This window comes from Tursiops truncatus, chromosome 21 (assembly GCF_011762595.2).
Source record: "Tursiops truncatus isolate mTurTru1 chromosome 21, mTurTru1.mat.Y, whole genome shotgun sequence".
Classification (NCBI taxonomy): domain Eukaryota; kingdom Metazoa; phylum Chordata; class Mammalia; order Artiodactyla; family Delphinidae; genus Tursiops; species Tursiops truncatus.
This window is the reverse complement of record NC_047054.1, coordinates 30,735,402-30,748,544: the sequence shown is the minus strand read 5'-3', so window position 1 is coordinate 30,748,544 and position 13,143 is coordinate 30,735,402. Positions and strand designations below refer to the sequence as shown.

The 13,143-nt window shown below is 33.9% G+C and overlaps 1 protein-coding gene across 1 annotated transcript in view; it reads right to left on the bottom strand.

The window, feature by feature from the left end:
* LOC101329190 (disintegrin and metalloproteinase domain-containing protein 18) overlaps window positions 1-13,143 on the bottom strand; it is a 78,479-nt gene that overhangs the window by 53,005 nt on the left and 12,331 nt on the right. The window contains exons 7-10 of the mRNA XM_033848807.2: window positions 11,566-11,631; window positions 8,384-8,455; window positions 8,012-8,178; window positions 7,167-7,248 (exon numbers count right to left, since the gene is read on the bottom strand). Coding sequence (XP_033704698.2) covers window positions 7,167-7,248; window positions 8,012-8,178; window positions 8,384-8,455; window positions 11,566-11,631 — 387 coding nt within the window. The remainder of the gene's footprint in view (window positions 1-7,166; window positions 7,249-8,011; window positions 8,179-8,383; window positions 8,456-11,565; window positions 11,632-13,143) is intronic.

The window sequence follows — 13,143 nt, the reverse complement described above, 5'->3', positions numbered from 1 at the left end:
ACTTCAGTGATTGCAAGGTTTGTGCCCATGACATGAAGTAGCACAATTTAACACTCTGGGAAAAGTTAAGTCAATCACTCAAGGCTGGGAAAAAGAGAATCCAAAGAGAGCAGATGAAATAATTCCTGGAAATCACACAGAACTGGGAATAATTGCTGGGCACACCAGCCAGAATAGAAACATTCATAATTCATGGGGCTTTGGATAGAGGGACTTAGAAGTCTACTGTCTCCTGATTAGTCTGGAACAAATTCACTCTGTATGAAATGCCTCCTGCTGCCACCTGAGAACATTTGAAAGAATGTCTGGACAGGATCAAACTCTTTCCAAGCAACTTGACTGTGTCCTAGGATAGGAAAAATAACACACACACACACATGCACATAAATATGCAGCAACCAGCAAGGTATAAGTCAAAGTAGGCAACCAAATAAAATGTATAAAGCAGTAGATATCAGTGAAAAGGGCCAAGTAGGTAGCTCCAAGGACCTACCTGCTGCTCCACAAAAATACTGAAAATTTGAGAAAAAAATCGTCAGCATCAAATTTGTCAGAACTCTAGAAAATAGTAAAAGATTTACAGCAATCAAGTGAATGCTGAAACTAGAAAAAGGCAACTTGAGAATTTATAACTTGTATTTTAAAACACTACTGGAATATTAGGTTAAAATATTTATTAAGATTTTTTTTATAGACAACTTAAAAATAGTAGGAAAGCACTGTGGCATTTTCACTTCCTCAAATCCTGCCCCAATCTCCAGCATGGATTTATTTCTGGGCTCTTCATTCTGTTCCATTTGTCTATATAGCTGTTTTTATACCAGTACTATACTGCTTTGATTACTGCAGCTTTGTAACATATTTTGAAATCAGAAAATGTAATGCCTCCAGCTTTGTTCTTCTTGCTCAAGATTTCTTTGGCTGTCCCGAGTCTTTTGTGATTACACATGAATTTTAGGACTGTTGCTTTCTATTTCTGTAGATAATGCCATTGAGGTTTTGATAAGGATTCACTGAATTTGCAGCTCACTTGGGATAATATGGACATTTTAACAGTATTAATTCTTCCAATCAGTGGATATGGATGTCTTTTCATTTATCTGTGTCTTCTTTAACTTCTTTCATTTGTGTTTTAGAAATTTTCACCTCTCTGGTTAATGTTATTCCTAAGTATTTGATTGTTCTTGATGCTATTGTGAATGGGATTGGTTTATTAATTTCCTTTTTCAGATAGTTCATTGTGTATAAAAACATGACTCATTTTTTTGTGGTACGCGGGCCTCTCACCACTGTGGCCTCTCCCATTGCAGAGTACAGGCTCTGGACGCGCAGGCTCAGCGGCCATGGCTCACGGGCCCAGCCGCTCCGCGGCATGTGGGATCTTCCCAGATCAGACCACGAACCCGTGTCCCCTGCACTGGCAGGTGGACTCTCAACCACTGCGCCACCAGGGAAGCCCAACATGCCTCATTTTTGTATATTGATTTGTTTCTGCAAGTTTACTGAATTTGTTTATTAGTTTTAAGAGTTTTTTTATTGTTGTTTAATATTTAGGACTTTCACACATATGACCATGTCATTTACAAACATAGATAATTTTACTTCTTTTCCAATTTGGATGTCTTTTCTTTCTTTTTTCTTTCTTTCTTTCTTTCTCTCTCTCTGTTTTGTTTGTTTGTTGGGTTTTTTTTTTGTCTAATTGCTCTGGCTAGGACCTCCAGTACCATGTTGAATAGAAGTGGTGAGAGCTGGTATCCCTGCCTTGTACCAGATCTTAGATGGAAAGCTTTCAGTTTTTCCCCATTAATTATGATGTTCCCTGTGGGCTCTTCATACATGTCCTTCATTGGATTGAAGTAATTTTCTTCTACTTTTGGAAATTTGTTGAGAGGTTTCATCATGAATGGATGTTAAAATCTGTCAAATGCTTTTTCTGATTCTATTGAGATGATCATGTGAATTTTCTCTATAATTTTGTTGTCATGGTGTATCACATTGAATGCTTTGCATATGTTGAACCTATGTTAAACATATGTTGCATCCCAGGAATAAATCCCTCTTGATCATAGTGTATAATACTTTTAATATGCTAAATTTGGTTGAATTTGGTTTGCTACTATTTTGTTGAGGATTTTTGCATTTATGTTTACCAGGGATATTGGTCGTAGTTTTTTTTTTCCTGTGGCATCTTTGGCTTTGGCGTCACGGTGATGCTGGTCCCATAAAATGGGTTTGGAAGTGTTCCTTCATTTATTTTTGCAAGATTTTCAGAAGGAATGGTATAAATTCTTCCTTGAATTCTTGATAGAAATATCCAATGAAGCGATCTGGTCCTGGACTTTTCTTTATTAGGAGGTTTTGGATTACTATACTAATTCAACCCCTTATTTGTTATTGGACCGTTCAGTCTTTCTGTTTCTTCTTGATTCAGTGTTGTTAGGTTGTATGTCTCCAGGAATTTATCCATTTCTTCCAGGTCATCTGATTTGTAGGCATAAAATCATTCCTAATACTCCTTTATTATCCTTTTAATTTATCAGACATCCATTGTAATGCCTCCTCTTTCATTTCTGATTTCATCCATTTGAGTCTTTTTTTTTTGCTTAGTTTAGATAAGGGTTTGTCAATTGTGTTTGTCTTTTAAAAAAATCAACTAGCTTTGTCAAAATTTTCTATTGTTTTTCTACCCTCTATTTAATTTATTTCTGCTCTAAGCAAAGTCTTCAGAAAAACAGAAATGGAGAAAATATAACTCATTTTATGTAGTCATTATTACCCTGATATCAAATCCAGAAATAGTCAATATCAGAAAAGATAACTAAAGTTCAATGTAACCCATCAACTTAAAGGCAAATTTTCTTAAAATGTTACCAACTCAAAAGGCAACAATAAATTAAAAAAAGACAATGCAGGAATGCAAAGCAGTTTCAACAACTGAAAATCGGTCAATAATATACTCACCATATTAACAGACTAAAGAATAAAAATCATATGTGTCTCAATAAATGTAGAAAAAGGCATTTGACAAAATTTAACATCAATTTCTGGAAGAACAAACAAATAAAAAACACTAAACACGTGGGAATCAAAAGGAGCTTCCATAACCTGATAAAGGACTTCTACCAAAAATCCTATGACTAACATTGTACAAAATGGTGAAAGACGATGCATTTCCTCAAAGATTGGGAAGAAAGCAAGGATTAGGACTCTCACCATTTCTACTTGACAACGTAATGGGGATTCTACCTGGTGGAATAAGTCAAGAAAAAGAAAAAGCATGCATAGTGAAATGAAATAAATAAAATTATCTCTATTCTCAGATGAACTAATTATCTACACAGAGAATTCCAGTCTATCAAACAGCTCATATAACTAACTGTCTTTCCCAGCCTACAGAGGGTAGTCACCACAGGAAGCATAGATAAAAGTTGGGTGAGTTTGATGGACAGCATAAATATACTCCACTAGCTCCATGTCTATAAGACAATGAATTCCTTTCTTTTCATTACACCAAGTTCACAGCAAGTAGATGACCACTGATCACACATGTCAGTCAATCAATAAAATGATTAAAACCAATCCCAAATGTTTGAGCTGGTACCTCAAATCCAAAATCTCAAGTACTTTCACCTATATTAATAAATTTAGTATGAATCAAATATAATTCTGTTCTTCTTTGTTTAGAACCATTAATATCTATTCCTTCAATTGTTCCCCATTTCTTCGGTTTATAAACTGTTGCCTTCCAGGGAAGCCCTCCCAACTTTTATTTTCAATCAGTGAACATAAGGGCTGACGGGAATAGAGCAGGGGTCAGTAAACTATGGTCCAGAGACCAAGTCTGGCTTGTGACCTATTTTGGTAAAGTCTGCAAGTAAGAATGTTTTTTAAGTCTTTTAAATAGTTGAAAAAAATCAAAAGAAAAACACTATTTTGTGGCAAATGAAAATTATATGAGACTCAAGTTTTAGTAGTGATACATTAAGCTTTAATGAAACATGGTCTTGCTCATTAATCTGTACCTGTCTACACTGACTCTTGCACAGATCACATGGCCTGCAAAGCTGAAAACATTTACTATCTGGCCCTTTACTTACAGTTTGCTAATCCTTAAGATAGAACTTGAAGTGAATGTATCATTATAAGGCATCCAACTCAAATAACGTCATTAGAGGATCTCTAAGCAAGAGAAGCTAGAAGGCTCACCTCACCAGGCAGATGAGGATCAGCTACTACAAAAAAATCCTTAGACAGATTTGGGGTTTTAGAATTATCAGATTCGTCTTGCTTGGTTCATCCAATGTTACCATCCCAAATCTAAAGTCTCACTCCTTTCCAATTAATACCCTAATTATAAAATAACAGATCTGGTGCCACCTTGCATTTTTAATTCTGCAACGTGAACAATTAATCTGGGGTGTGATTCTCAGCTATATTTGCCTAGTAGTTACAAGAAAAAAAGAGATTATTTTAAAGCCACCACAGGATCCAAGAAGAATTTAATAAAAGCAAATGAGTAACAGGTAACAAACAAATTATTGTTGAAGCAACAGAGGATGATGAGGCAACTCTGAGACTAGAAAAGCAGAATGTTGCTACCAACGCCAAGACTGGTTGGGTGTATGAATGAGGAACTGTCATTAGAATTCATAAACAAGTGCTGATAAGCAGGAGGAAAAAGCACAGAGGGAGGGGATGTTTCACACGACCAGGAAGCAATGGCTCTGAGGCACTGCTCCAGGCAGGGCCAGAATGTAAAGACACTATGACACTTCCCTTCCTCTCTCCAATCATCCACATTTGCTGAACATACCCAAAAGCCAGAAGCCAAAGAAGCCCAGGGAATATATTGTTCTTATGATGTAATCAGAGCAGGTAATAAGCAGAAAATGGATCTGAGAGCACCTAGTGAGCGACTGATCCACAATATAAATATTAAGAAATATTAGAGGATGTAGAAATAAAAGAAAAAATTTAAATAAGAGAAAAAAAATAGATGATGAGTCAAAATGCTCTCATATATAATTAACCAAGTTCCAGAGAGGAAAGGGAAAGAAAAAGATTAGCAAATAAATAATATTGATATAATAAAATTTCTCAGGTCAGACGTAAATTAGTATCCAGATTGAAAGGGCATCAATATAACAAGCATATTGGATGATAAAAGATACCTCGCAATGATAAAAAGATCTTAAATGTTTCTGCAGAGAAAACAAGCAGACCACATACAAATAAGTGAGACTAAGAATGGTGTTAAATTTCTAAAGAGAAAGTAAAAGGAGAGGACTTTTAAAATTCCAAGGTGCAATTATTTCAAAACCGAAATTAACCAATCTTTTAAAATAGCTACATTTTCTTTCTTTCTTTTTTTTTTTTTGCTATATGCGGGCCTCTCACTGCTGTGGCCTCTCCCGCCGCGGAGCACAGGCTCCGGACGCGCAGGCCCAGCGGCCATGGCCCACGGGCCCAGCCGCTCCGCGGCTCGTGGGATCTTCCCGGACCAGGGCACGAACCCACGTCCCCTGCATCGGCAGGCGGACTCTCAACCACTGCGCCACCAGGGAAGCCCTAAAACTGCTACATTTTCAATGACGCAACTCCCAAACAAGTTACTACCCACCTACTTTTTCAGTAAATTATAGGAGTGTGTATTCTAACCAAAATGAGTAAGCAAGCCAGGAAAGAATACACATATTCCAAAGGAGACAAGACAGAAGATTCTTAAACAGCTATGCAAAAAGTCCAACGTAGATTGGTTTAAAAAAAAAAAGATACATCTATAGAGTTAAAAAAAACAAAAGGAATTTCTGAATCATGTAGGAAAGTGGAGGCAATTTATAACTTAATTAAAGAATTTGGACAAAAACAGTATGATGTAACTACTAATCTGGGAAGAACCAAAAGTTATGCAATAAAGGCAACAATCTCAGTTCATTATTTGCCTCATCAGAGAATTAAACACAATTCTAATAATCTGTATAATTATAGAGAGGAAGAATGGAAGAGGCAGAATGTAGAAATGATGAGCTATTAGGATGTTAAATTCTGACTTCAATATGAGAAGTCAATAGATAATGCCTAAATTTGAATACTCAAGAAATTTAATGTGCATATTATTTAGAAATACAGAGTAAAAGAATGAACACACTATTCCTACACATACAAGCATGAATAACTATCACAGACGTAATTTTGAGCAAATATGTGGCAGACACACACAAGAACACACACTCTATTATATCATTTACAGAAAGCTCAAAGAAAGATCAAATTAACCAGTGATTAAGTGTCAGGATAATGGTTTTCTTCAGTATGCGTAGAAAGTGAGAGGAAGCATGATTCTTCTGAAGTGTTGATAAGATTTTACTTCTTGATCTCTGGGATGTTTATACCTATGTATTGACTTGGCCAAAATTAATTGTGCTATACACTTACGACTTGTGCAATGTTCTCTATATATGATGTACTTCAATAAAACTTTAATTTGAAAGGAAACAGACATTAAGTTGTATGCCAGGAGGGAGAGGTTGACAAAAAAAGGGGAAAGAGGATTCAAGGAGTATAGATTATGCAAAGGACTGATTTAGTTGTTTTCAGTATGTCTTGTAAAACGATTTTTACTCATAATATGTGCGTTACTTGATAAAAATTTTGAAAGAAAAAATAATAGTAGTAGAGTTATATGTTTCAACATGTATACATCTTTTAACAAGCTATTCAAAATAGTTCTGAAATGATACATAAAGAAAAATGCTGAACAATAATATATAGTTAATGGATACATATATTTGTAACAATAGTATGAAGTATGCAAAAAATGGCAAGTATGAAATCATGACTTTTGTTATTTCTTGAATTTGAAGGAGACATAACAGGAAGCTTTAACTTTTCTCTAAGGTTTTATGTCCTTAGAAAATCTGATGCAAAGTTAGTAGCCATTATACCTGGCTGGTGAAGGGGTATATTAACGTTTGTTCATATTATTTCCCTATGTTTGAAATTTATGATTAAAACAACTTTCTGAGATTAAAATAATGTTGTCCCAACAAAATAATGATAGAGATATAGAGAAAAAAAATCAAGTTTACTTAACTATGTAAAATAATACTTTTAAAATACAATATAAAGTTAAAAAAAAACAGTAAAGAAGGATACAAATTACATACCATAGCAATACCTGCATCACAGCTTTTATTGCATATTGTGCCAGGAAATGTTGCTCCCACATATTTAGGCTGTTTCCTGTAACTACATCATTATAGTATGGCTTTTTTATTAGCATGGTTATTCAGAACAATTTATTAGCTTATTTATTAAATTAAATCTCCCATAGAATTTAAAATAATTTGTCAAACATATAATTTTTTATCTGAATAATATCTAATATATTATACAAGGTGCTCAAATCATTGAAAACTGTAATTCACTTTAATGCCAGTTTTCTTTCCTAAACTAACTCTTTGACTTGATACAATTTTATTTATCTCAAATTCTCCTCAGTTTCCCTTATTCAGCATTCACTGTTTTGGTCACTAAAAGTTAAAACGAAAGGGATTTTTAATCTGTAGAAAAGAAATCTTTCCTGTTCTAAAGATAAGCATTTTTAAAAAATAAATGTAACCAAAACACTCAAATCTTTCTTTATCAAACAGTAGACATGAAATGTATTCACATAACAAGGTAATGTTAACTGAATAGTGTCAATTTTACATCATTAGTAAGCTGAGGCTTGTATGTATTCTATAGTATAGTTGATATCATAAAAGTCATGAAAGATAGACTTTTTTGCATAGATTATACTCCAAAATATTTTGTCATATAAGTGATTCAGGTTATTTTATTTTTATTATATTTCCAACCACACTATCACCTCAATGGCAACAGCTATGTTTTCTTTAATATTTTCCAAGGGGCCTACAGAAAGCTGAAGAACACAATAAAGGCATTAAATTATAAAATTAATGGAATTATTTATGTATATCTCTTTATTAATGTAGAACATTGTGCTTACATAAGTAAGAATGTTACGTCATGGGGCCGTAGGATAAGATAGTCCTGTTTCCATGTCAAAAATCTTTGTAATAAATCATCAGCATCCCCATTAGTAGAAATTTGGTTTTTATCTGACCACAATTCCAAGGAGGATAGTATCACAGTCAATTTGAACTGACTAAACATCTAAAAATAAGATTTACAGTATATTTATTCAAATAACATAAATCATTACATCAAAACAGTACAAAAAAATAAAGAAAAAGTTTACTTGATTACTTTGGATATTAAACCAAATAAAGGGCTTTAAGTCATTAATTTGTCATGATATAATGGAAAGGTTTTCAATGACTTTTTATAAAATTGTAAATGTAAAGAAGTTAAAACTTACTGTGTTGACAAGGCCAATAAGCTGAATCATTTTCTGCATTACAGCCATCGTTTCTGATCCCATATAATCATGCTGAAAAAGAAATTTTTATGATTCTTTAAAAAATGTGAGTGACAGCAATTTTTTTTTTTATGGCAAATATATCTTGGTGATACCAGGCAAGAAAACCATAGGATCTGTCAGACAATTTAAAGCATACTAACATAAAGATGATAATATTTACAATAAATGAAAACAAACAACAAAAAGAAAAAAAATCATACTTGGGCATTCAACATAGATTCTCACTTGTTATATATTTTAAAGACATTGTCCAGCAGAAACAATTGAAATCCTCAAGAAGTACTAAAATAACTTCACAGACCCCTCTGTATTATAAAGGGATTTCTTGAGGTAGACATTTTCTATAACACAGAGGGAATCAACCACAGTATTTCCCATTGTATGCTTAGTAATTGAAGAAGAAGCAAATACATGAGCATTAAAAAAAATCAAAATGCTCAAGTAAATCTTTAAGAAAAAAGACAGAAATTGTAATGATATAAAGTGAAGATTATGTGGAATGAATGATTCAAAAAGGTTTGATAAAGAACAAGATGAAATAGGGTAAAGGAAAAAAGAAAGAATTTTTCCTCTGAAACTCATAAATACATTTTTTAAAACTAAAGTATAGTCGATTTACAATCTTATATTAGTTTCAGGTGTACAGTATAGTGATTCAATATTTTCATAGATTATATCCCATTCAAAGTTATAAAACACTGCCCCTATTCACTGTGCTGCATTTCAGTCATCAAGTAAATGCTAATAAAAACCACAATATGATCTCAGTATTCATACACCAGAATGGCAGCAATTTAAAAAAGACTATCAATACCAATTACTTGTGAGAATATGGAAGAACAAATTGTTATAGTCACTTTTGAAAACTATCAATATCCTCTAAAAGTAATATACACTAACCCGATGATATAACAATTTCACTCTTGGGTAGATACTCAAAAGATATTATGTCTACCAAATGGACATTCTTCCAAGGAAGACACACAAGTGGCCAACAGGTACACAAAAAGGTATTCAACATTACTAATCCTCAGGGAAATGCAAATCGAATTCACAGTGAGCTATCACCTCACACCTGTCAGAATGGCTATCATCAAAAAAAACAAGAGCTAACAAATGCTGGTGAGGATGTCGAGAAAGGGAACGCTTGTGCACTGTTGGTGGGAATGTAAATTGGTACAGCCACTATGGAAAACAGTATAACGGTTCCTTAAAAAATTAAAAAAGGAACTACCATATGATCTGACAATCCCAATCCTCAGTATACATCCTAAGGAAATGAAATCAGTATCTCATAGAGATATCTGCATTCCCATGTTTACTGAAACATTATCCACAACTGAAACATTATTCACAATAGCCTAGATACAAAAACAACCTAAGTGCCCATCAACAGATGAATGAACAAAGAAAAAGTGGTATATATGTGCAATGGAATATTACTCAGTCATTAAAAAGAAGGACATTCTCCCATTTGCTACCGCATGAGAAACCTGGAAGGCATTATGCTAAGTGAAATAAGCCAGCCAGAGAAAGACAAAAACTGTATGGTATCACTTATATGTAGAATCTAAAAAAAAAAGTCCAATTTCATAGAAACAGAGAAGAGAATTTTGGTTTCCAGAGGCGGAAATGGAGAAATGTAGGTCAAAGGGTACAACCTTTCAGTTATAAGAATAAGTTCTGAGGGTCTAATGTGCAGCACAGTGCCTGGAGTTAAAAATATGGTATTGTATACTTGAAAGTTGAAAGCAAATCTTTAGTCTTCTCACCACATACACACACACACACACACACACACACACACATACACACACACGGATAAAAGAGTTAACTATGTGAGGTGATGAATGTGTTAATTATCTTGATCTTGGTAATCAATCCACAATGTACATGTACATCAAATCTTCACATTGTACAATTTAATTATATACAATCATATTTATCAATTATGCCTCAAAAAAGATGGAAAAATATTAACTGAATTGGTCAGATGGTAAATATCTGATACGTTCAAAGAAAACACTGTGACCAGAGAGGCTACAGCTGGTTAAAGAGAGGGCAAGGCAGTTAGGAGGTGTGGCCAAAGAGACCCTGGCCTAATCTGGGGATGAGGATGCAGGCAGACAACACTGGGCATCCTAGGCTAGTCTGGGGTTCTAATCGTATCTAAGTCACATTTAGAATTAAATATTTATATTTGAAAATAATTAGAAAATTCCATTACGTCTTTGAAGTTAAGGAAATTTTTAATTATGTTTAAAGAAAGAAGAGAGATAGACATCCTATATAACACAGGGAACTATATTCAATATCCCGTAATAAACCAGAATGGAAAACAATAAGAAAAAAAGAATGTCTATATGTGTATAACTGAGTGGCTTTGCTGTACAGCAGAGACTGGCCCAACATTGTAAATCAACCATACTTCAATAAAAAATAAATAAATAAATAAATAAAATAGAGCTTCCCTGGTGGCACAGTGGTTAAGAATCCGCCTGCCAATGCAAGGGACACGGGTTCGAGCCCTGGTCCGGGAAGATCCCACATGCCGTGGAGCAACTAAGCCCGTGCGCCACAACTACTGAACCTGAGCTCTAGAGCCTCTGAGCCACAGTTACTGAAGCCCGCGTGCCTAGAGTCCGTGCTCCGCAACAAAAGAAGCCACTGCAATGAGAAGCCCACGCACAGCAACGAAGACCCAACACAGCCATAAATAAATTAATTAATTAATTAATTAATTTTAAAAAATAAAAAAGGAAATCTCTTTTTTTAAAAAAATTAAATAAATAAAATAAATAAATAAATAAATAAAAATGTCTGGAGTCTCAAAGGTAAATTACCCCAAATCGGCAATTCCGTGTTTTAATTTTTCTATCAACATTTAGCAAAAAGTGTAGCTACCTTTCCATGATCATTAGAAATATTAATTTAGAAACCTGTAAGACAGCTAACAATATTAAACATTTCCATAAATTGGTTTCATAAAGTTAATACTCAGAAAAGTTTTAACATTTCAGCTGATATTCTCTAGGTGATAGTAATAAAACATTAAGCTTTAAGAAAGAAAGAAAGAAAGAAAAGAGAGAGTGAGGGAAGGAGGGGAGAGTTTGACTTACCAAAGCTTTATCCACTATAATGTGCATTTCTAGATACTGGGGTAATAGTTCTGAAAGAGTTTTTTCCTGAAAGGAGAATTTATCAAATGTTAACATGTTTTGAATTTGTTAAGCACAGAGAGTGACATGTAAAGGAAGCAAAAAGGATGTATATAAAACCCTCAAGAGGACTTAACAATATAAATTAATTGTAAATCAGAAAATTTACTTGAAAACAGATTCCAGGTTTAAGGGAATCCCAGGGAGCCTGATAGCGTAAGGTGGGAGTCTAGGTACTCACTATTAATACTGCGTAAGAGAAAGTGAACAGCTCTGTAGTTCCAGAGCATAGGCTGCATGCCCCACTTGATATGAGGCAATAATCCTTGATTGTGCCAAGTCAGTCAGCTATGAATCAACAATTTACTACATCGTCATTTAGTACTCTAATGGTAATTTCTACATGAGCTATATTTCTAACACATTGAGATACCATTTCACACACAGATATTTTAAAGAAACCAAAATTTCTTCCTTGACCCAAGTGCATTGGTAACTAAATCGAAGAGTAAGGAGGATACAAAGATTGGGTCTGTCATAAAATATCTTAGCTTACTATAAATAAACAGGCAAACAAACAAACTGGACTTGACAGTAGAGCCTAGGTTTATATTTCCATAGGGAAGCAAATTACGCCTGCATCTTATATATGTATATACTGAGATGCTGACTTTTTCCTTTGTGTTCAACGTTAACTTTAAAGGTATTCTGTATTTTGGTTACCCTTACTGTGCCTGTATAAAAATATAAGTCAATGTTGACAACCATGTCTTCTGCACTGCAGCTTGATTGAGTATAATTATAACTTACGTGTGCACCATAACCAATTTCGAGCATGTTTCTGCACAGTAGGTTTCATATTTTAAGAACAGCATTGTTTTTATCCTATTTGCCTTTCCAAATTTATATTCTTATTTTCAAAATAATAAGTAAAAAATGTAACTTTGATACCTATGTTTTAAAACAAACTTATAATACTATTCACCATAACGTCAGGTGTCACTTTCAATAAAATGAACTTCAAAATTCATTTGTTTTTAATAGGTTATCTCTATTTCCTTTTGTAAAACTTTGTGTTCATTTAAAAAAGAAATAAGTATTGAATCATAGAATATTGCCAAAATAGCTCACTATATCTCATGTATCATTCACTCAGTTTCCCCCAGTGGTTACATGTTACAAAACTATAGTATGTTTTCAAAACCAGGATATTGACCTGGTACAGTGTGTATGTGTATATCTCTACATCATATTGTCATGTGTATGTTTACATAACCAGCACTGCAATCAAGATACAAAACTATTTTATCACCACAAAGATTTCCCTTGTTGTACCTGTTTAAAGTCAGATGAGATTATACAGTCAGAGGAAGAGAAAGAAAAAAGAATGGAGAAAAATGAACAGAACCTCTTCTGTTCCTGTAGGGCACTTTCAAGCACACCAACATGCATATAATGGGAGTAACAGAAAGTGAGGGGATAGATAAAAGGGCAGAAAGGATCTTCAAAGAACTAATGGCCAAAAAGTTCCCAAATTTG